Source organism: Rhinopithecus bieti, unplaced genomic scaffold (assembly GCF_001698545.2).
Source record: "Rhinopithecus bieti isolate Rb0 unplaced genomic scaffold, ASM169854v2 scaffold_42219, whole genome shotgun sequence".
Classification (NCBI taxonomy): Eukaryota; Metazoa; Chordata; class Mammalia; order Primates; family Cercopithecidae; genus Rhinopithecus; species Rhinopithecus bieti.
In genome coordinates this window covers 1,212,996-1,236,905 of record NW_016817843.1, presented here as the reverse complement: position 1 = coordinate 1,236,905, position 23,910 = coordinate 1,212,996, and the positions used below count along the sequence as shown (strand labels likewise).

General features: G+C 41.1%; 1 protein-coding gene and 1 pseudogene across 3 annotated transcripts in view; one reads left to right on the top strand and one right to left on the bottom strand.

Moving 5' to 3' along the window:
* Nucleotides 1-3,274: 3,274 nt before the first annotated feature.
* LOC108518058 (eukaryotic translation elongation factor 1 epsilon-1 pseudogene) lies at nucleotides 3,275-4,178 on the bottom strand (annotated as a pseudogene).
* A 3,161-nt stretch (nucleotides 4,179-7,339) lies between these two features.
* ANAPC1 (anaphase promoting complex subunit 1) overlaps nucleotides 7,340-23,910 on the top strand; it is a 128,834-nt gene continuing 112,263 nt past the window's right edge. Inside the window, exons 1-6 of one of the 3 annotated variants that reach the window (XM_017856210.1) lie at nucleotides 7,340-7,583; nucleotides 10,659-10,895; nucleotides 12,189-12,350; nucleotides 17,844-17,895; nucleotides 18,099-18,199; nucleotides 19,102-19,184. In XM_017856210.1, the coding sequence (XP_017711699.1) occupies nucleotides 10,683-10,895; nucleotides 12,189-12,350; nucleotides 17,844-17,895; nucleotides 18,099-18,199; nucleotides 19,102-19,184 (611 nt within the window). In that variant the 5' untranslated portion in view covers nucleotides 7,340-7,583; nucleotides 10,659-10,682. Of the gene's footprint in view, nucleotides 7,584-10,658; nucleotides 10,896-12,188; nucleotides 12,351-17,843; nucleotides 17,896-18,098; nucleotides 18,200-19,101; nucleotides 19,185-23,910 lie in introns of those variants that run through there. The other 2 variants (XM_017856211.1, XM_017856213.1) reach the window with 2 other exon arrangements.

Genomic DNA, 23,910 nt, shown 5'->3' with positions numbered 1-23,910 from the left:
GACTGCTGCGCGGCTTCCTGACTGACTTGTTCCTTGGTGGGAGTGAACAGCAGTGAGTCAGGAGCAGGAGCATGTGGATCAGCGATCCACAGCACCTATAACCGCATCTTCTTCAATGAGCCTTTTTTTTTTTTTAAGTAGAGATGAGGTTTCATCATGTTGCCCAGGCTGGTCTTGAACTCCTGGACTCAAGCCATCCTCCCCTCTCAGTCTTCCAAGGTGTTTGCTGGGATTACAGGCGTGAGCCCCCAGGCGCGTCTTAGGCCTTATGAAAAATGTAAAGAATCTGAGAACACGGCTTTCTCACTCTTTTCTCCCAAATTAGGGAGGTCCCCAAAATAGTCACATCAGTCTATTCAGGACATGAGGGAAACTCCATGTGCCAACAATAAAGTCTTATTAAATCTTAAAGCCTGTGCCCTAACTGTCCTCCTGTTGCAGTGAGCTGAGATTGCCCCACTGTACTACTCCAGCCTGGGCAACACAGTGAGACTCTGTCTCAAAAAAAAAAAATCTGTCTTCCTTTCTACCAGGTTCTCATTGGATAAATTAAATTTGTAACCATAACTGTGATACATTTTTTTTTTAATTTTTATTTTTTTTGAGACAGGGTCTCACTCTGTTGCTCAGGCTGGAGTGCAGTGGCACAATTTCAGCTCACTGCAGTGCAACCTTGACCTCTCAGGCTCAGGTGATCCTCCCACCTCAGCTTCCCAAGTAACTGAATCTATAAGCATGCACCACCACGCCTGGCTAATTTTTGTGTTTTTGTAGAGACAGAGTTTCACTGTGTTGCCCGGGCTGGTCTCAAACTCCTAGGTTCAAGTGATCTGTCTGCTTTGGCTTCCAAATTGCTAGGATTACAGGTGTGAGCCACACCAGGCCTAAATCTTAAGTATGACAGAACCTTTATTAAAGAGTAGGGCAATTTTTTTTTTTTTTGAGTTTTGAAAACTTTATCCTGGATAAGAGTCATTTGTCAGTTTTGCAAATATTTTCTGTGGCTTTTCTTTTCTTTGCAGTGTTTTGGCAATGTTAATTTTCATGAAGTCTAATTCATTAATCTTTTCTCTTATAGTGTTTTGTTTTAATTTTAATTTTGTGGGTACATAGTAGGTGTATATATTTACGGGGTACATGAGATTTCTTGATACAGGCATGCAATGTGTAACAATCATGTCAGGGTAAATGGGGTAATACATCACCTCCACTGTTTATCCTTTGTGTTACAAACAATCCAATTATACTCATTTAGTTATTTTTAAATGTACAATTAAATTATATTTTACTATAGTCCCCTGTTTGGATTGTGTTTTTGGTGTCTTACCTAAGAACTTAAAAAACCCCAGCTTTATTCAGATACCTTTCACATACCATACAATTCTCCCTTTTAAAGTGTACAATTCAATTCAATAGATTTTGGTATATTCACAGAATCATGCAACCAGTACCATTAATTTTAGAACATTTTCATCATCCACAAAAGAAATTTTATACCTGTTGGCAGTCACTCCCTATTCCACCCTCCCCTGCCCCACTTTCAGCCCCTGGCAACCACTAGTCTACTCTGTCTCTATGGATTTGCCCATAGTGGGTATTGTGTATAAATGAAATCATTCAACATGCGGCCTTTTGTGTCTGGCTTCTCTCATTTAGTATAATGTTTTTGAAGTTCATCCATGTTGTATCATGTATCAGTACTTAATTCCCTTCTAGGCTGGGCGTGGTGGCTCACACCTGTAATCCCAGCACTGTGGGAGGCCGAGGCCGGTGGATCACGAGGTCAGGAGATCGAGACCTCCTGGTTAACACAGTGAACCCCCGTCTCTGCTAAAAATACAAAAAATTAGCCAGGCGTGGTGGCAGGTGCCTGTAGTCCCAGCTACTCGGGAGGGTGAGGCAGGAGAATGGCATGAACCGAGGAGGTGGACCTTGCAGTGAGCCGAGATTGCGCCACTGCACTCCAGTCTGAGTGACAGAGCGAGACTCCGTCTCAAAAAAAAAAAAAATTCCCTTCTATAGCTGAATAATATTTTGCTATATACATATACCCATATTACCATATTATTTTTACCCATTCATCAGCTAATGAGCATTGGGTTGTTTTAACTTCTTGGCTATCTTGAATGATACAACTATGAACACTCACGTAAAAGTGCCTGTGTGAATGTGTACTCAGTTCTCTTGGGTATATACCTAGGAGTGGAATTGGTGGATCATAGGGTGACTCTGTGATTAACTTTAAAAAAAAATGTTTTCAACCACATTTACTAGCTCACATAAATATTTAAAAACAAATCAATCTGTCTTCCCTTTCTGTTTCCTTGGCACAATTTATCACAGTTTTGTTTCTTTTTTTTTTGAGACGGAGTCTCACTCCGAGATTGCAGTGGTGCAATCTCAGCTCACTGCAAGCTCCGCCTCCCAGGTTCACGCCATTCTCCTGCCTCAGCTTCGCGAGTAGCTGGTACTACAGGCGCCCGCCGCCTCGCCCGGCTAGTTTTTTTGTAATTTTAGTAGAGATGGAATTTCACCGTGTTAGCCAGGATGGTCTCCATCTCCTGACCTCGTGATCTGCCTGCTTCGGCCACCCAAAGTGCTGGGATTACAGGTGTGAGCCACCGTGCCTGGCCCTTTTTTTTTTTTTTTTTTAATCACAGTTCTTAACAAACTTCCATAAATACCCAAAAGGGGAATATAAATTTGAGAATATGAAAAGAGGTTAATAAATAGCCAAATATGTCAACCACTGAAAGGACCACCATTTTTTTTTTTTAAGATAAAGCACTGATTTGGCCACTTTTAATTGAAAAAAGTCACTTATAAAAACAAGGTGCCGGGTGCGGTGGCTCAAGCCCTTAATCCGCACTTTGGAGCGAACGCGATCACGAGGTCAGGATCGAGAACCATCCTGGCTAACACGGTGAAACCGTCTCTACTAAAAATACAAAAACCACTGGGCCAGGTGCGGCGCGCTGTAGCCCACTACTCGGGAGCTGAGCAGGAAAGGCTAACAAGGGAGGCGGAGCTTGCGTGAGCTGAGACTGGCCACTGCACTCCAGTCCGGCGACACGAGCGAGACTCCTCAAAAAAAAAAAAAAAAAAAAAAAAAAACAAGGGTTAATTTATAACTTGATCTCAACTTGTTTTTAAGAGCAGTTAAATTTTACATAAAATTTGCAAAACTTCAACTACAGAACAAATAAAACATTCAGACACAAGTTTACACTTTAAAAATTCTATCAACTTCAACAAATAATGACTGTATGTTAATTTATATCAGTCCTGTGGTCAGAATACATTTTCCATTTAAAACATTTTTCATACATCTTCTGTACGGCACAGATAGCTTCCAGTGGGAATTAGTATATAGTCTCTTCTTGATGAAGACAACACTATGCAGATGTTGCCTGATGTCTGGATAATGCTGAATGTGACAAAACCAGTGAGACACATTAAGATATTTCTCCTTTTCTTGAACTGTCAGGTCAACTATAAAGCGATGAAGTCCATAGTAGATATCTGCAAAAGTGAAGTTATATCCTGTAAGGTAGACTTTATCTTCAAGATATGAAATAAGATCCTTCAACAGGGCGTGGGCCGGGTGCTGTGGTTCACGCCTGTAATCCCAGCACTTTGGGAGGCTGAGGCGGGTGGATCATGAAGTCAGGAGATAGAGACCATCCTGGCTAACATGGTGAAACCCCGTCTCTAATAAAAAAACACAAAAAAAATTAGCTAGGCATGGTGGCGGGCACCTGTAGTCCCAGCTACTTGGGAGGCTGAGGCAGGAGAATGGCATGAACCCAGGAGGCAGAGCTTGCAGTGAGCAGAGATCACACCACTGCACTCCAGCCTGGGCAACAGAGCGACACTCCATCTCAAAAAAAAACACAAAAAACAAAGAACAAAAAACAAAACAGTGTGTGGATATCGTTTTTACTGGAGTGACCCTGTATTGTAACCATTGCTTTTTCTTCTGCAGTACTCCCCAGCAAATATTCTTTGTTAGCTTGCTTGACTAAATGAATTGCTATAGTAGTCAATCCCATTAGACTTGGACTATTGTTTGTTTGAAAAACCAGAATCTGTCACTCGCCCTGAGCACTTTATTTATTATTCCCCTTATTCATTTCCAGGGACTTCTCCAGTAGTGACAACTTGGTGGCCGCCGCCATCTTCTGGCAGAGAAGAGCCAGCGTTAAATACAGAGACCAGCGTTTAACTTTTTGAGAACCTGTCAAACTGTTTTACCAAGTGGCTGCACCATTTTACATTCCCATCAATTATGTACAAGGGGTCAAATAACTCTAAATCTTCATCAACACTTGTTATTGTCTCTCTTTTTGATGACAGCTATCCTACTGGGTGAGAAGTGGTTTTAGCTTTTATTTCCCTAATGACTAATGATGTTAGTCATCTTTTATTGTCCTTTTTGGCCACTTGTATAATATATTTTTGGGAAAATGTATATTCAAATCCTCTGCCCATTTTAGATTGGGTTGTCTTTTATGTTGAGTTGTAAGACTTCTTCACATATTTTGTATAATAAACTCTTATCAGATTATTTGCAAATCTTTTCTCCCATTCTGTGAGTTCTTTTCACTTCCTTGACAATACCTTTGAAGCACAAAATTTAAAACTTTTCTCCAATTTATCAATTATTTTCCTAGGTTCCTTGTGCTTTAGGTACCATATTTAAGACATCATTGCCTAATCCAAGGTTATGAAGATTTACATCTATGTTTTCTTGTAAGTGTATAGCTTTACTCTTTATTTATTTTTTTTGAAACGAGTCTCGCTCTTGTCCCCCAGGCTGGAGTGCAATGGCAGGATCTCAATTCACTGCAACCGCCGCCTCCTGGGTTCAAGTGATTCTCCTGCCTCAGTCTCCCGAGTAGCTGGGATCACAGGTGCCTGTCAGCACGCCTGGCTACTTTTTTTTTTTTTTTTTTGTATTTTAGTAGAGATGGGGTTTCAGCATGTTGGTCAGGCTGGTCTTGAAATCCTGACCTCAGGTGATCCGCCTGCCTTGGCCTCCCAAAGTGCTGGGATTACAGGTGTGAGCCACCACGCCCAGCAGCTTTACTCTCATATTTGGGTCTTCGATGCACTTTAATTGTTGTATATGGTGTGTAGTGCAAATCAAGATTCATTTTTGCCACATGAATATCCAAATATTGCAACACTAAGTGTTGAAAAGATGCTTCCCTCCTTCATTCGCTTTTGCAAGTTTGTAAAACAACAACAACAAAATCACTGGCCTCACTCTGTAACTGAGGGCTGCACATACAGTCTTCCTTCCAGAGAGTACAGTATGGAAAGTGGGGAAACGTAACATCACAGTAGAGAAATCTGACAAACACTATCTCAGTTAGGTGATCAAGGTTGACATCAGCAGCGATAAGTGATGCTGTTGATAAGTACCTTTGATATGATGTGATGAAAATGACACTTTATCTCTATGATCTTCCTTCCCCAAATCCATATTCCCAGGCTAATCATGAAGAAACATCAGACGAATTCCAGTTAAGGGATATTGTACAACTGATGCAGTAGCTTACGCCTAGAGTCTCATCTACTTGGGGGGTTGAAGTAGGAGGACTGCTTGAGCACAGGAGTTCAAGGCTACAGTGAGCTGTGTTTGTGCACTCTAGCCTAGGCAACACAGCAAGACTCTTAAAAAAAATTGAACAAAGTATGAATTTTAATTACTCATGTGTTGATATTTCATTAATTTTAACAAATGCACTATACTAATGTAAAATACTAATAATAGGGAAACTGGATGTAGAAACTGGGTATAGGGTATGTGGGAAATTTTGGAACTATCTGAAATTTTTCTGTAAATCTAAACTTTTAAAAAAATTAAAAAAAAAATATTGGCTGGGTCCAGTGACTCACGCCTGTAATCCCAGCACTTTGGGAGGATGAAGTGGGAGGATCACGAGGACAGGAGTTTGAGACCAGCCTGGCCAACGTGGTGAAACCCAGTCTCTACTAAAAATACAAAAATTAGCTGGATGTGGTAGCGGGCGCCTGTAATTCCAGCTTCTCGGAAGGCTGACGCAGGAGAATCGCTTGAACCCGGGAGGCGGAGGTTGCAGTGAGCTGAGATCGTGCCACTGCACTCCAGCCTGGGTGACAGAGCGAGATTCCGTCTTAAGAAAAACACACACACAGGCCGGGCGCGGTGGCTCAAGCCTGTAATCCCAGCACTTTGGGAGGCCGAGACGGGTGGATCACCAGGTCAGGAGATCAAGACCATCCTGGCTAACACGGTGAAACCCCGTCTCTACTAAAAAATACAAAATCTAGCCGGGCGAGGTGGCGGACGCCTGTAGTCCCAGCTGCTCGGGAGGCTGAGGCAGGAGAATGGCGTAAACCCGGGAGGCAGAGCTTGCAGTGAGCTGAGATCCAGCCACTACACTCCAGCCTGGGCGACAGAGCGAGACTCCGTCTCAGAAACACACACACACAAAAGTTTAAAATATCAATTAGGTATATTTGTATTTATTTAACTGTTTCATGAATCTTTGTTTCTATCCTTTCTCCTATAACCCATTTTTTTTTTTTTTTTGGAGACAAGGTTTTGCTCTGTTGTCTGGGCTGGAGTGCAGTGGCGCGGTCATAGCTCACCGTGGCCTCAAACTCCCGGCTCAAGTGATCCTCCAGACTCCCAAGCAGCTGGGACTACAGGTGCGCACCACGATGCCAGGCTAATTTTTAAAATTTTTCTTTTGTGCAGACAGGGTCTCGCTATATTGCCCAGGCTGTTTTCAAACTCTTGGGCTCCAGCAATCCTCTAGCCTCGCCTCCCAAAGTGCTGGGATTACAGGCGCGAGTGGTCGCTGGGGTTCTTAACTCGGGTCTTTGAATTGCCTCAAGAAGTGTCTCTGAATCTGGGAATTGCAAGTAACGTTTCTGTGAGGACTTTTACACCGTTCATCGACTCTTCGAAGAAGAGTATGGACCGAAAAAGGCATAGAGCACTGCACGTAGAGAAAAATCAGCAACCCCTGCTCCCCACCATCAACCTAGAGGTGCCTACCTCCACGTGGGGTCAGGAGGCGGAAGCGAAACCAGACAGAAAAACCCTTTAGATCTATGAGGCAGTTCAGGTCCCTAGTGACATGAGCGAAAGAGAACTTGGACGCCAGGAGGATCCCATCACTGTACGGACTCTAGCAGACAGAATCCGGCTTCGCGGTTCAGATCAATCGCACGGAGGAAACAGCCCGCAAGTTCTACGCTGCCGCGGTCTTCCCGCAACAGCGCAGGCGCTAGGACTGCTAGGACGCCGCGCGCCTCCCGCGATGCCCCGCCCTGGCGCGAGGCAGGACGGGAAAGTCAAGATGGAGGCGTCCATTTGAACGTCTCGCATGCCTTGCTGCCATTAGCACTCGCGCCCGGTGCTGTTGCCCATTCTTCCTCCGGAATAGGGGAGGGAGAGGGAATGAGAAGCTGCCGCGGCCGAGGAGTCACTGTGAGGGACCCCGCCGCTGCCCTAGGGCCTCTTCGGCCCCTGCGCCTCCGGGGAGCAGCCGGGGCTCGCCGCGCCTGACGCGTCCCGAGTTATACAGGTGCGGGCCCTGTACCGCAGCACTTGGTGGTCTGTCGCGCGCCGCGTGACTCTTGCATCCGCCCCGAGGCCTATCCTCCCCTCGTGGCCATAGGTCTGGGAACCCGGGGGACTGGGAACCTGAGGGAGGGCCCTGAGCGTGCCCCGGGGCTGAGGGGGCTCCTTTCAGCTCATTGGTTGCCAACCTCTTTTATGAGCTGCGCGCAGCATATCCATGTGCAGCCTCAGCTTCTAGATTGGCCCCCAGTCCCTCTGAGCTGATTTTCTGAGGCCCGGGCTCTTAGCCTGTTTTCACCGTCCTCTAGAACGGCTGGCGAAGCTCTTCCTTTTTTGTGGAGACTGGAGACTTAAGCTCCTGTTAGTGTGCATTTGGGCCTCTTTTTTTTTTTTTGGCAGGGTAGTGTTTGTCTGTAGGAATCATTGCTGATACTGTTATTTATAGCATATGAATTTAATAGTATTTTTATGTATAGCTGTTTATGTTGCTCCTAATAAGTAAAAACATGTCTAAAAGTTTGGGGTACTGTAAAAGTATTAAATATGTGGCTTTAATAGGTACAAAATGATAAATAGTTCTTTAACCATTCTGTGATTTTCTCTCAGTTATAAGAAAATAACATTATAAAATTCCAGAACTAAAGTTTCATAAAGTCAAAAGTTTGTTGATGTTGGTTGTCCTGTTGAATAAAATATAGGAAGACCAGCTCAATTTTGTTGTTTTCTTTTAAGTTTTTTTTTTTTTTTTTGAAATGGAGTCTTGTTCTGTCACCCAGGCTGGAGTGCATCGGTGTGATCTCGGCTCACTGTAACCTCTGGCTCCCGTGTTCAAGCAATTCTCTGCTTCAGCCTCCCGAGTAGCTGGGATTACAGGTGCCCACCACCACGTCTGGCTAATTTTCATATTTTTAGTAGAGATGGGGTTTCACCATCTTGGCCTGGCTGATCTTGAACTCCTGACCTCATGATCCTCCCGCCTCGGCCTCCCAAAGTGCTGGGATTTACAGGCATGAGCCACCGTGCCCGGCCCCTTGTAAGTTTTATAAGGCACTTTTTGGTTGTGTTCCAAGTTCAAGTGTTCCCAGTACTCATTTGTTTCTAGCAGGAGGAAAAACAAAACTTGTATCATGTTTTGTGACATAATTATATCAAGAATAACTTTTTTTTTTTCAAGACGGATTTTCGCTCTTGTCCCCCAGGCTGGAGTGCAATGGCGCGATCTCGGCTCACTGCAACCTCTGCCTCCCAGGTTCAAGCGATTCTCTTGCCTCAGCCTCCCAAGTAGCTGGGATTACAGGTGCCCACCACCATGCCTGAGTAACTTTTTTTTTTTTTTGTATTTTTGGTAGACTCGGGGTTTCACCATGTTGGCCAGGCTTGTCTCGAACACCTGACCTCAGGTGATCCGCCTGCCTCGGCCTCCCAAAGTGCTGGGATTACAGGCATGAGCCATGGCGCCCAGCCAAGAATAACGTTTAATTCACAGTAAAAATAACTTTGTGGCTTTGGAGGAGCTGCAAAAGAACTACATAGGCTTTGGGTGGTTTGTGTGACCATATACGTCTCTTGCCCTATAAGCAGCAAGTCAATACACGGAAACAACGGGGATTGCAGCAGATAAAGTGTTTTACTTGCAGGGCCACCGAACTAGGAGACTGAGGAAACTTCAAGACAGCCTCCCTGAAGAGTTAACGTCTAGAGTTTTGTTTTTGTTTTTGTTTTTTTTTTTGAGACAGTCTTGCTCTGTCACCCAGGCTGGAGTTGGAGTGCAGTGGTGTGATCTTGGCTCACTGCAAGCTCTGCCTCCCAGGTTCACGCCATTCTCCTGCATCAGCCTCCCCAGTAACTGGGGCTACCAGCGCCCGCCACCAGGCCTGGCTAATTTTTTGTATTTTTAGTAGAGACGGGGTTTCACCGTGTTAGCCAGGATGGTCTTGATCTCCTGACCTTGTGATCTGCCCGCCTCGGCCTCCCACAGTGCTGGGATTACAGGCGTGAGCCACCACGCCTGGCCCCCAGTCTCAAGGTTTTAAAGAGTTTGGAGGGTAGTGGGCTAAGGTATTGATTGGTCAGAGAATGAAGGATGAAGTCATAGGACAGAGAGATAAACCACATTCTCATGCTAATGTGGTTCCTTGATGGGGTCTTAAGACTAGCTTTTATCATCTCAAAAGTCTTAGGCTCCTAACATTAAAAATGCTATCTATAGGAACATGGTATATTTAAGCAGGTACAGGAAAGTGGGTCAAAGGGCAGTCTAATTATGCTTATCTGTACTGTTGTCTAAAGCCTGACTTCTTCCTAAGCTTGTGATGAAGGCTTTAACAGTTTATCCATTTTCTTTTAGTAATAAACTGTACTGTAATTGATTAATGATTAGATTAATTAGATATAATTAATTAAAACCTAGTACCCTTAAATCTACAAGCATAACTGTTCCATGGCTAGAGTTATTCATGCCTCAGTTCTTTGGGTTTCGACCAATAATTGAAATTGATTGTAGTTATATATTTAGGTGGGATTGGGGGTATCACAGCTACTTATGACATTTGATAACTTACGTCTTTTGTAGATTGGTCACCTGAAAGCAGTTCAACTTCTGATGCATTAGAGTAATATGTGATTTTTTATTGTTTTATTCCAACATGACAGTGATCCCTTATATGTACTTTTCAGATGAGGTTCTGGCATCTAACCAGAAATGACCTTAAATGTTGAGAAGCCGTGTAGTTATGGGACTATAGGACACAATTTGTCTAAATACTTCATATATAAAGTATGGAAAAATTAGCATATAGTAGTAGGAAACATGGGATAGATGGTGTGGGACATAATTACTTGTCGCATCTCAGTGGTTTCCTATAGTGGTAACTGTCAGTCTGTGACTAAAATGTGATAATTGCAGTTGTCTGAAAGAATCAGATCTAAAACACTCTTTTATGTTATGACCACTTATGTATTTACCAATCTGATATAATTACTTGACACCCTTGTAAGGATTAATGACTTATGTGTTTATGGTATTTTTATTCTAGTTTTGAGTCTGGAAGCTGATCAGAATGTGTTTGAATTCATACAGAAATAATGTTGATATTTGGAACCCATGTCGAACTTCTATGAAGAAAGGGCAACGATGATTGCAGCCAGGGATTTGCAGGAATTTGTTCCTTTTGGTCGAGACCACTGCAAGCACCACCCTAATGCTTTGAACCTTCAACTTCGCCAGCTGCAGCCAGCCTCTGAATTATGGTCTTCTGATGGTGCTGCTGGCTTGGTGGGATCCCTTCAGGAGGTTACAATCCACGAGAAACAGAAGGTTCCATTGAGTTTCCCATTGCGTTTTTGAAATGTAGAGTGATATAATCTACTTGTAATTTAAGACTACTGACAGGCAACTGAGAGATCAGTGTGATGCCACTTCTAGGGTAGAGTTAAGGTGTGGTAATTTCAATAAATGTTGAAAATAATGACTTTATTATATTGTCATAGCAACTTATTTAGATACCCTCTATAACTTGTGATTTTATAGTGTGAGTCAGGTTCAGTAGTATGATTGTCCATTTTAAACCTTTTTCTTTTCTCTTAGTATGTGGGGACCAGATTTCATGTTATTTAAAGATTAAATGGTAGAGATTAGAAATAGTCCCTGCTGCAGAAGATTTACATGTTTCTAAAGGAGAGAAGAAATGCCACAAAGGTAGGTAGAGTAATCATTTTTTTTTTTTTCTTTGCTGAGACGGAGTTTCACTCTTGTTGCCCAGGCTGGAGTGCAATGGCACAATCTCAGCTCCCTGCAGCCTCTGCCTCCTGGGTTCAAGCGATTCTCCTGCCTCAGCCTCCCGAGTAGCTGAGATTCCAGGCATGCGCCACCATGCCCAGATGCTTTTGTATTTTTTTAGTAGAGGTGGGATTTCTCCATGTTGGTCAGGCTGGTCTCAAACTCCAGACCTCAGGTGATCCGCCCACCTCGGCCTCCCAAAGTGCTGGGATTACAGGCGTGAGTCACCGCGCCCGGCCGAGGAATGAGTAGTAAGTAGGGGAATGAGATGTAAGTGTGTGTCAGAAAATGTATCCCTCTTGCCTTATTCCATTTTCATATCCCTTTGGGACACTAAAATCTCAGGAAGGGAAAGCCTATGTAGTTAAAAATGGAAACTTCTTCTTATCCATTCATTTTGGTTGGTGGGACAAAGGAAAAGAAGGTGAATATATATGTGGCTGCGAAGCAGGAAGTCTGCATTGTTCATAAATTTGCCGAGTGATTCCCGTGTGCACCTCACTGTCCTTTATCTACCCTACCTCATGTACTTAATATGTCCTTTTTGTCTCCCAAACATGTGATTTGACTTTTGGAGCGGTAGAGAAGGTGTGCTTTTTGTTCGTTTTGTTTTGGCAGAGTAATGCAGAGGAATAATATAAAACATTCAATATAGAGAATTATTGAGTAAATTCTTCATGAAATTCTGTAATGTAATGCCTATATCCACATCCTCTGTTAATCAGTATATGAAACCTTCTGGTTGTGCTTATTCCATGGGCAAATAAATTTTGTTCCAGATTTTTGAAAAACAGAGTGCTTGAATATGTTTTACATGTGTTAATTTTTAAGGAAAGCTGGCAGTTAAGGAAAGGAGTGAGTGAAATTGGAGAAGACGTGGACTATGATGAGGAACTCTACGTTGCCGGAAATATGGTGATATGGAGCAAAGGAAGTAAAAGCCAGGCATTGGCAGTTTATAAAGCGTTTACAGTTGACAGTCCTGTTCAGCAGGTGAGTTGATTTGAATTTTAGCATTTGATTCACTATTTAATGCAATTTAAAAAAATTTTTGTTTTAAAATTTAACAGAAATGATAAAACCAGCATAATGATCTCAACAGCTGGATGTACATTGTAACATGACATAATGTAATGTGAAGATAATGGCAGGAAAATAAAAATTTAATTTTATGTATCATTACATTTTTTACACTCTCCTTTGTCACTTTAATGATAATCTTTAAACACTCTGTCCTTAAGTAATTCGATTTGTTATTGCCAGCAAAAACTTATAAAACATTAAGGGTACAGAAATATTTTAACACATGATTACTATAATTGATTGCAAAGATTTGAATAAATAAAAATTGTAGGGTTCATAATGATAGAGAGAAAGGAAAAAATCTGCTTTGCAGCCATTGCAGTTGGCTATTATAACTAACTGTTCTGAAAGTTGATAATGAAAGGGAAAGAATTAAGCGTATGCCATATTTTTTCGGGAAGACATGCAGTTCTTCTCCATTTGATGAAGGAAAACACTTACAGAAGAATGCTAGCTAATAAATGTAAAAGGAATTGTAGAATTAGAAAATCACCATTTTGTAACCTCCAGTGCAATAATTGATTCAAACAAGGATTGTAAATAGATACTAACACTGTTGGTCGAAAGAATATTACCATGACACCAACATACCACCCTGTGGATTACTTGGTAAATATGAAGAAACAAGTGTACCTCTACTTTGGAGTTATTTGTCAGTCTCCACCTCAATCAAGTGATTGAGTTTAGCATAATTAATAGTGACATGAAGGGATATTATGTGCTTCTAGCTGTAATGCGGAATGAAGTACATGATGTCGTCTACTAAGTTTTCTTCCCCAAAATATGAATATTTAGACCTAACTTCCTGTTTAAGGAAATATAGGCACTAGAGGATTATATTTTAAAATATCATGAGATAAGGAAATAGATGCGATAGGAATGGCAAAGCTTGATTATTATTTATTTATTTATTTTTTGAGATGGAGTCTTGCTCTGTTGCCCAGGCTGGAGTGCAGTGGCGCTATCTCGGCTCACTGCAAGCTCCGCCTCCAGGGTTCACGCCATTCTCCTGCCTCACCCTCCCTAGTAGCTGGGACTACAGGTGCCCACCACCATGCCTGGCTAATTTTGTTTTTGTATTTTTAGTAGAACTGGGGTTTCACTGTGTTAGCCATGATGGTCTCAATCTCCTGACCTCGTGATGTACCCACCTTGGCCTCCCAAAGTGCCGGGATTATAGGCGTGAGCCACCATGCCCTGCCAAACTTGATAATTATTAAAACTGGCTGATGGGGATTCATTATCCTATTCTGTTTACTTTGTATTTATTTGAAATTTTCCACTATAAAAAGTTTATAGTCTACATTTTGGTTTCTTTTAAAAAGTCATGGAGAAAGAGAAAAAGGTGGGGACTGTTCTACATTGAAAGAAACTAAAGAGACATCACCAAATGCAGTATTTTTTGAACCTTGTTAAATGAACTTTGATTGAGTCCTGGTTTTAGAAAACTAGCTAAAAGATATTTTGGGTAAAATTTGGGAAGGTTGAAAATTACTGGCCAGTAGCTGATGTTAGAGAAGTGTTATTTTTTTCTTAGGGATGATGGTTTTATGGTTTTATAGGAGAACATCTTTATTTTTAGAAAAGGCATGGTGAAGTATTTAGGGGTGAAATGTCATGATGTTTGTGCAATTTGTTTTTAGACAGTCAGCATTCCCGTTCCAAAAATCCCATATGTACACAAATGCACACACATAAACAAATATGGCAAAATTTTCATGACTATTGGATTTAGGTGAAATATGTTTGCTGCATTATTTCAACTTTTCTTACTGAAATTTTATAACAAAAGTTGGAGGAAAACTAATGCATTTATAGTAGTTGAATTAGGATTGACAAGAGGTTTTGGAGGCTTTGACTAATGTTAAGTTTCATTTTTGTAAATGCTGAAATCTTTGTATCTGGACACTGCTTCCTTCCACTCCTCCCACCTGCCATTAACTATTTCCTGATAAGCACTGTATTCTAACTATTTATTGGAAAGGATGAACTGAATCATTATTCCAGCATTTGAGGGCGTATGTAAAAGCATTTGTGTCCTGGAGTGTTGAAGCCAGTGATCTTTTTTTTTTTTTTTTTTTTGAGATGGAGTCTTGCTCTGCCACCCGAGCTGGGATGCAGGCTGGGGGCCGGATCTCAGCCTCACTGCAAGCTCCGCCCTCCCGGGTTCACGCCGGTTCTCCTGTTCTCAGCCTCCCGAGTAGCTGGGACTACAGGCGCCCGCCTCGTCGCCCGGCTAGTTTTTTGTATTTTTTCAGTAGAGACGGGGTTTCACCGTATTAGCCAGGATGGTCTCGATCTCCTGACCTCGTGATCCCGCCCGTCTCGGCGTCCTCCCAAAGTGCTGGGATTACAGGCTTGAGCCACCGCGCCCGGGCCGCCAGTGATCTTTTGATTGGTAATTTTTTTCCCATATAATTCATATAGTTAGTGTAGATGTGAAAAGTGCCTTTGATGATATCCAAGTAGTTCTTTGCTTCTATATTTTCATCTTAATTTCTCCAAGAACAGTTGCCTATTTACTAGATTCTATGGAAGTACAGTTAGATGTATTATCTCCTTTATCTTAAGATCACTTGTAAGTGTAATTGTAAGATTTGAAATTTCAGTCTTTTTATCTGGAAAATATATTGTTATTTAATCTTTTTGCTAATATGGAGAAAGATAATTTTCTATTTTGTTGTGAAATAATACCAGGTATATGTGACTCAGATTTTATCTATTCATTGTTTTACTTATCCTGCAAGTATTTTTTTTTGGTTGTTCTTTTTATTTTTTCATTTATTCTTTTTACTTTTAATAGAGATGGGGGTCTCACTATGTTGTCCAGGCTGGTCTTGAACCCCTGGGCTCTAGCGACCCTCCTGCCTTGGCCTCCTAAAGTGCTGGAATTACAGGCGTGAGCCACTGTGCCTGGCCTTCTGCAAGTATTTAGTCTCACTCTGTTTCAGATTATGCTGGGGCTACAAAGGTGAATGTGGTTTCTGCCATTGAAGGACTCATAGCCTAGAAAGGAGAACAGACAGATCAAATGAAATGCTGTATCCTGAATGCTCTATAATAACTGCATATCCACAGAGTGATGAGAGCCCAGAGGACTGCGCGCCAAAGGGAGGGTTTTTCAAAGAAGATGCTATTTGTATTATAAAATGGTGGCAGAAGGGCATTCTAGGCAGAAGAAATCACAGCAAAAAGAATTATGGAAAAAGATGACTTTTTAAACTTCAGAATGGCTGTACACAAAGTGTGGGTGTGGAGAGATGCAAGTGGATGCTGGCAGTATACAGACCAAAGGGCCTTGTATATAAAGCAAGGAATTTGGATTTTAAACTATATGCTGAAGGGAGCCTGCTAAGGATTTTAAAATGAAGTGATCAATTTTGAGTTTTGAGAAGAGATTGCTTTGTTAGCAATATATATATAGGATTGACTGGAGAGTAGGGAGACTGTTGTCAGGGGCATTATTTTGTGATTGTTCAGGTAAAAGATTGGTGCCTTGGCAAAGAAGAGGTGATAAAGCAGAGGGAGATGTGGAAAGGGTTACTGATCTCTTAGATATCAGGGATAAAAGAGATGTTAAAATATTTACTTTTAGAGGCTAAGAGGATGGGATTTCATGAAAGTTGAGTCTGTAATAGGTGCATTGTAGATTTTGGACATTTCAGGTTGGAGCACAGCTCTCATGCATGGTTTTCTTCATGAATTTTCATTTCTTAACCATTAAAATCTCCCACAACTCAACAATAAAACAAACTACCCAATTAAAAAATTGGGCAGAAGGACTTAAATGGACATTTTTCTAAAGAAGGTGCACACATGGTCAATAAGCACATGAAAAGATGCTCAACTTCACTAACCATTAGGCAAATGCAAATTACAGCCACAGTGAGATACCACTTTACTAGGTTGGCTATTATTAAAGAAACATAACAAATATTGGTGAGGATGTCCAGAAGTTGGAACTCCTTTGCATTGCTGTTGGGAATGTAACAAAGCTGCTGTGGAAAAATTTGGCGATTTCTCAAAAAGTTATACATATAGCCAGGCATAGTGGTGCATGCCTGTACTCCCAGCTGTTCAGGAGACTGAGGCAGGAGGGTCACGTGAACCCGGGAGTTCTAGGCTGCTGTGAGCTAGAATCATGCCTTGCACTGCAGTTTGGGTGACAGAGTGAGACCCCATCTCTTAAAAAGAAGTTATACATAGAATTACCATTATGATGCAGCAGTTCCACTTCTAGATACATGCACAATTCAATTGAGAACAGGGACTCACAGATACTTGTACACCAGTGTTTACAGCAGCATTATTTATGATAGCCTAAAGGTAGAAACAACCCATGTCCATTGACAGATGAGTGGATAAATAAATGTGGTTTTTGCTAACAGTGGAATATTGTTTAGCTTTAAAAAGGGATAAGATTCGGATACATGCCATAACATGGATGAACCTTGAAAACATTATGTTAAGTGAAATAAAACAGATACGAAAGGACAAATGTTGTACAGTTTCTCTTACTTGAGATACCTAGCACAGGTCCTTTCATAGGGAAGGTAGAATAGAGGTTACCAGAGCTCAGGGCGTTGGGAAATGGGGAGTTATTGTTCAGTGGGCCTGGAGTTTCTGTTTGAGATGAGGAAAAAGTTCTGGAAATGTGCAGTATTGTACAGGCTCACAAATTGTACTAAACTCGTCAATTTAATGTTGTTAATGCCACTGAATTGTCTACTTAAAAATTGTTAAAATGTTAATTTTCATATTGTGTATATTTGACCACAGTTAAAAAAAAAACAAAATTCTATTAAATCATTTAATAAGTGATTGTCAAGTATGTCAGTTAAAGTTTAATAGCTTTTCCTAGTTTATATTTTGTAAGATGGGCTTTTAAGAAAGGGAGGAGTTAGTTTTCTAAATACTTTTCAAAAGTCAGTCTAGAGAGAGTCTAAGAATAAGAGCAATTGTTTAATCTAGAGATTATAAAGTTTGAATAATCTTTAGTTTTGTATAGGATATAGGGTTTAGTATGGTTTGAGCCACTATTCGAATTTTTGCTGCAAGGTTTCTCTCTGGCAGGTTTTTTGAATTTTTGCTGCAAGGTTTCTCTCTGGCAGGTTTTTTGATTCTTCTCTTTTTGTAAAATTTATTTTTTTAATTTGAAATTTTAATTCTTATGGATCTTTTCATAAAATTTAATTGTAAACATATTTTGTCTTTCCTTATTATATTTATCATTTATTACTGTAATTTATTTTTTCTTCTTCTTTTTGTTCCCATGATTGTACATGTTGAGCTGAGGAGGCAAAGTTACTGCGTAGATGCTATTATTATTATTCAGATGCCATTAGTTAATAGATAATTATTTAGATATAATTTTCTTAGGTAAGCATTTTGTTTTGATTTTAGGCATTGTGGTGTGACTTCATTATATCACAGGATAAGTCTGAAAAGGCCTACAGTAAGTTTCTTTTTGAAATTTTATTTTTCTTATGATGATTCCAAATGTTTATCTCATTGTATTTTTCATTCAAATGAAGTAGCCACTAGTAATAGTGGTTTACCATAAGCATCTTTATATTGTGCATTAAATAGTTTGTGCTGTAAGGATTGAACTCCTTTGGGGGAAAAAAACATAAGTCTTGTTGTACCCTTTCTTTTCAGGTAGCAATGAAGTAGAAAAATGCATATGTATATTGCAAAGCTCATGTATTAACATGCATAGCATAGAAGGAAAGGATTACATAGCTTCCTTACCATTTCAGGTAAACAGGTTTTTCAGATTTTGGGGGGGGTTTTGTTGGAGAACATTTTTGAATTATTTGGTTTTAGAGGCATGTCTTATGTTTCATGTTTCGTAGTAGTCAAAATGTTATTTTACTCAGAACAACTAAATTTTGGCAGCTTTAGTGGCTTACCATTTTTCTGTACTTCACAAAAAAATAAGTTATTTAATGAAGTGAATTAGGAAGTCTTCTGTGGTATGTGTTTGTCCGTTTAAATGATACGTAAGAACTTTTGGTTATATTAAATAAGGCATATGAATAATATTAATCTTTTTTTGTTACTTGTTGTCTTTTTTTTTTTTTTTTGAGACGGAGTCTCGCTCTGTCCCCTGGGCTGGAGTGCGGTGGCCGGATCTCAGCTCACTGCATGCTCCGCCTCCCGGGTTTACGCCATTCTCCTGCGTCAGCCTCCCAAGTAGCTGGGACTACAGGCGCCCGCCACCTCGCCCGGCTAGTTTTTTGTATTTTTTAGTAGAGACGGGGTTTCACTGTGTTAGGCAGGATGGTCTCGATCTCCTGACCTCATGATCCTCCCGTCTCGGCCTCCCAAAGTGCTGGGATTACAAGCTTGAGCCACCGCGCCCGGCCACTTGTCGTCTTTTTAATGCCTAGTGCTATTGTTAACACATTGTCATTTTGTTACTGATACTGGCCAGTGGCAGGAATTTCACATTGAGAAACTCCTCTTTATTAGATTTGATTTTATCTTAGGGTTGCTTATTTGAATTACTTTTTAAGAAAATGCTGTATTTAATGATTATGTTACTTTGTAAAGCTATTACTAAATTGGAAAATAAAACATTCTGTAATATTTCTTTAAAACATTTTATAAAGGTGTAGGTTCTCTTACTTCTGTCTTTTCCCACCCTTTTACCTGAAAGGTTGCCAATGTTTGGCCCACTAAATATGGATTGTTGTTTGAGCGAAGCACTTCTTCACATGAAGTACCTCCAGGTTCACCCAGGTATTCATTTTATTCACTTCAGAATATTACTGCTTGGGATTTGTGTGTGTGTGTTGGTTCTGAGGTTTATCTAGAAGTTTGAGATGATAATAATTTTCATGCTAACAGTGTAGATATATGCCATTTTCTCTCATCTCAGTACAAGTTAGTATCCCTGATCCAAAAATCTGAAATTCTCCAAAATCTGCAACTTGTTGAGCTCCAGCATGACACTCAAAGGAAGTGCTTATTGGAGCATTTCAGGTTTTGGATTCTCAAATTAGGGTTGCTCTCATCAAAAAGATAATACATCATGAGCAAGTGGGTTTCGTCTCAGGGATGTAGGGATACACAAGTCAATAAATGTGACACATCACATAAACAGAATTAAAAACCATATGATCATCTCAATAGATGCAGAAAAAAGCATTGGATAAAGTTCAGCATCCCTTGATGATAAAAACAAACTAGGCGGCCGGGCGCGGTGGCTCAAGCCTGTAATCCCAGCACTTTGGGAGGCCGAGACGGGCGGATCACGAGGTCAGGAGATCGAGACCATCCTGGCTAACACGGTGAAACCCCGTCTCTACTAAAAAAAAATACAAAAAACTAGCCGGGCGAGGTAGCGGGCGCCTGTAGTCCCAGCTACTCGGGAGGCTGAGGCAGGAGAATGGCATGAACCCGGGAGGCAGAGCTTGCAGTGAGCTGAGATCTGGCCACTGCACTCCAGCCTGGGCAACAGAGCGAGACTCCGTCTCAAAAACAAACAAACAAACAAACAAACAAACTAGGCATAGAAGGGACTTACTACAAATTAATAAAAGTCATATACAACAAACCCATAGCCAACATCATACTGAATGGGGAAAAGTTGAAAGCATTCCCCCTGAGAACTGGAAGAAGAGAAAGATGCCTACTTTCACCACTTCTGCTCAGCATAGTACTGGAAGTTCTGGCCAGAGCAATCAGGCAAGAGAAAGAAATAAAGGACATCTAGATTTGAAAAGAGAAAGTCATACTATCACTATTTGCTGGTGATACGATTATATACCTAGAAAACCCTATAGACTCCTCCAAAGACTCCTAGATTTGATAAATAAATTCAGTAAAGTCTCAGATTACAAAATCAATGTACACAAATCAGTAGCACTGCTATACACTAACAGTGACAAAGCTGAAAATCAAATCAAGAACGCAAGTCTCCCTTTTTTTTTTTTTTTTTTTTTTTTTTGAGACGGAGTTTTGCTGTTGTTGCCAAGTCTGGAGTACAATGGCGTGATCTCGGCTCACCACAACCTCCGCCTCCCAGGTTCAAGCGATTCTCCTGCTTCAGCCTCCTGAGTAACTGGGATTACAGGCATGAACCACCAAGTCTGGCTAATTTTTTTGTATTTTTAGTAGAGACGGAGTTTCTCCATGTTAGTCATGCTGGTCTTGAACTCCCAACCTCAGGTGATCCGCCTGCCTTGGCCTCCCAAAGTGCTGGGATTGTAGGCATGAGCCACTGCGCCTGGCCAAAAATTCAGTCCCTTTTACAAGAACTGCAAAAAACCGAAAACAAAAAACCTGTAAATATACTTAACCAAGGAGGTGAATGATCTCTATAAGGAGAACTACAACACACTGCTGAAAGAAATCATAGATGACACAAACAAATGGTAATACATCCCATGATCATGGATTTGAAGAATAATATTGTGGAAATGACCATATTGCCAAAAGTAATCTATAGATTTCACCGTAATTCTCATCAAAATAAGATCATTTTTCATAGAATTAGAAAAAACAATTCTAAAATTCATATGGAACCAAAAGAGCCCAAATAGCCAAAACAATCCTAAGCAAAAAGAACAAATATGTAGCCATCACATATACAATAAGTCTATAATTTCCAGAACAGCATGGTACTGGTATAAAAGTAGGCACATAGACCAATGGAACAGAATGGAGAACCCAGAAATAAAGCCAAATACTTGTAATCAACTGATCTTTGACAAACAAGCATACAAAAACATAAATTGGGGGAAGGACATCATCCTGTTTAGTAAATGATGCTAGGAAAACTGACACCTTTTTTAGAAGAATGAAACTGAATTTTTTCTCTCTCACTTTATACAAAAGTCAGTTCAAGAGGGATTAAAGACTTTAAAAGCCCTGAAACCATAAAAATTCTAGAAGATAACCTTGGAAAAACTCTTTTGGACATTGGCCTAGGCAAGGAATTTATGACTAAAACACCAGAAGCAAATGCAACGAAAACAAATAAATGGGACCTGATTAAAATAAAAAGCTTCTGCACAGCAAAAGAAATGTCAGAATAGACAGATAACTCACACAGTGGGAGAAAATATTTGCAAACTCTGCATCCAACAAAGCACTAGTATCCAGAATATATAAGGAACTCAGATCAGCAAGAAAAAACTCAAAAAGTGGGTAAAGGACGTGAGTAGACAGTTCTCAAAAGAAGATATACAAATGGCCAGCAAACATGAAACTGCTTAGCATCAGTAATCATTAGAGAAATGCAGATTAAAACCACAGTGAGATATCACCTTACTCTTCCAGGAATGGCCATCATTAAAGAGTCAGAAAACAATAGATGTTGGCATGGATGTGGTGGAAGGGGAATGTTTATACACGGCTGGTGGGAATGTAATCAATATGACATCTGTGGAAAACAGTATGGAGATTCCTTAAAGAACTAAAAGTAGATCTACCATTCAATCTAGCAGTCCCATTACTGGGTATCTACCCAAAGGGAAAAAAAAGGCATTATATGAAAAAGACACATGCACATGTATGTTTATTGCAACACAGTTCACAATTGCAAAGATAGGGAACCAGCCTAAGTGCCCATCGACCAATGAGTGAATAAAGAAAATGTATATACGAGGCCGGGCGTGGTGGCTCAAGCCTGTAATCCCAGCACTTTGGGAGGCTGAGACGGGCGGATCACGAGGTCAGGAGATCGAGACCATCCTGGCTAACACGGTGAAACCCCATCTCTACTAAAAAATACAAAAAACTAGCCGGGCAAGGTGGCGGGCGCCTGTAGTCCCAGCTACTCCGGAGACTGAGGCAGGAGAATAGCGTGAACCCAGGAGGCGGAGCTTGCAGTGAGCTGAGATCCGGCCACTGCACTCCAGCCTGGGCGACAGAGCAAGACTCCGTCTCAAAAAAAAAAAAAGAAAAAGAAAATGTATATATACACCATGGAATACTAATCAGCCATAATGAGGAAATGAACTAATGTCTTTTGCAGCAAGTTGGGTGGAATTGGAGGCCATGATTCTAAGTGAAGTAACCCAGGAATGGAAAACCAGATAACTGCACGTTCTCACTTAGAAGTGAGAGCTAAGCAAGGAGTATGCAAAGGCTGTATGCAGAGTGTTATAATGGACTTTGGAGACTCAGAAGGAGGAGGGTGGAAGAAGGTGTCGGATAAAAAAACTACATATTGCGTACAACATACACTACTCAGGTGACGGGTGCACTAAAATATCAGAATCCACCACTATATAATTCTGTGTCACCAAAAGCCACTTGTACCCCCAAAATAAATAGGGTTGCTCAACTGTTAATGTAAGGCAAATAATCCAAAACACTTCTGGTCCCAAGTATTTTAGATAAGGGATACTCAACCTGTATGTACACTCATGAGCTCTACGCACTTGGCACTTAATTAGCCTTTTTTCAAATCCAAGTGGTAAAATTGAACATGCAAATAAATGGCTTAAAAAAAGATTTGGCCAGGTGCGATGGCACACACCTGTAATCCCACCACTTTGGGAGGCTGAGGCGGGTGGATCACCTGAGTTCAGGAGTTCGAGACCAGCCTGCCCAACATGGTGAAATCCTGTCTCTACTAAAAATACAAAAAAATTAGCCAGGCGTGGTGGCGGGCACCTGTAATCACAGTTACTTGGGAGGCTGAGGCAGGAGAATTGCTTGAACCTGGGAGACGGAGGTTGCAGTGAGCCAAGATTGCACCACTGCACTCCAGCTGGGCGATGAGCGAAACTCCATCTCAAAAAAAAAAAAAAGTAAATAACAAGATTCAATTCTTAGCTCTGCCATTTTCTCATTGTGCTGCTTTGAGCAGATCATTAGTGCTTTCTTCGCTATAGTTTCCTTATGTATTACAGGAATATTATCATTTACCTCTTAGGACTTACGCAAAGTTAAACTAGCTAAATGTATATAAGCTTTGACACAGGGTCTAGTAGGTATTAAGTATGCAATGAATGGTAGATGTTTATTAGCAGTGTGTTTATCTTGTCCTATGAATTGTGAGCACACCGAAGGGCAGCAACATACAGCACCTGTCATGTTGTGGTGCAAGAGGTAGACTCTTGCTAAGTCTTAAATAAATTGCTTATAGATTTTAATCTCTTTCTGCTTTGAAAGAAAGCCTCTCTTCACTCTAAAAAATATCATTCCTTAAAAACTGTAGGCTTTTGGCTAGGTGCGGTGGCTCACACCTGTAATCCTAGCACTTTGGGAGGCCGAGGCAGGTGGATCACCTGAGGTCAGGAGTTCAAGACCAGCCTGGCCAACATGGTGAAACCCCGTCTCTACTAAAAATCCAAAAAGCTAGCTGGGCGTGGTGGTATGTGCCTGTAATCCCAGCTACTTGGGAGGCTGAGACAAGAGAATCGCTTGAGCCTGGGAGGTGGAGGTTGCAGTGAGCCGATATCATGCCCCTGCACTCTAGCCCGGGCAACAGAGTGAGACTCTGTCTCAAAAA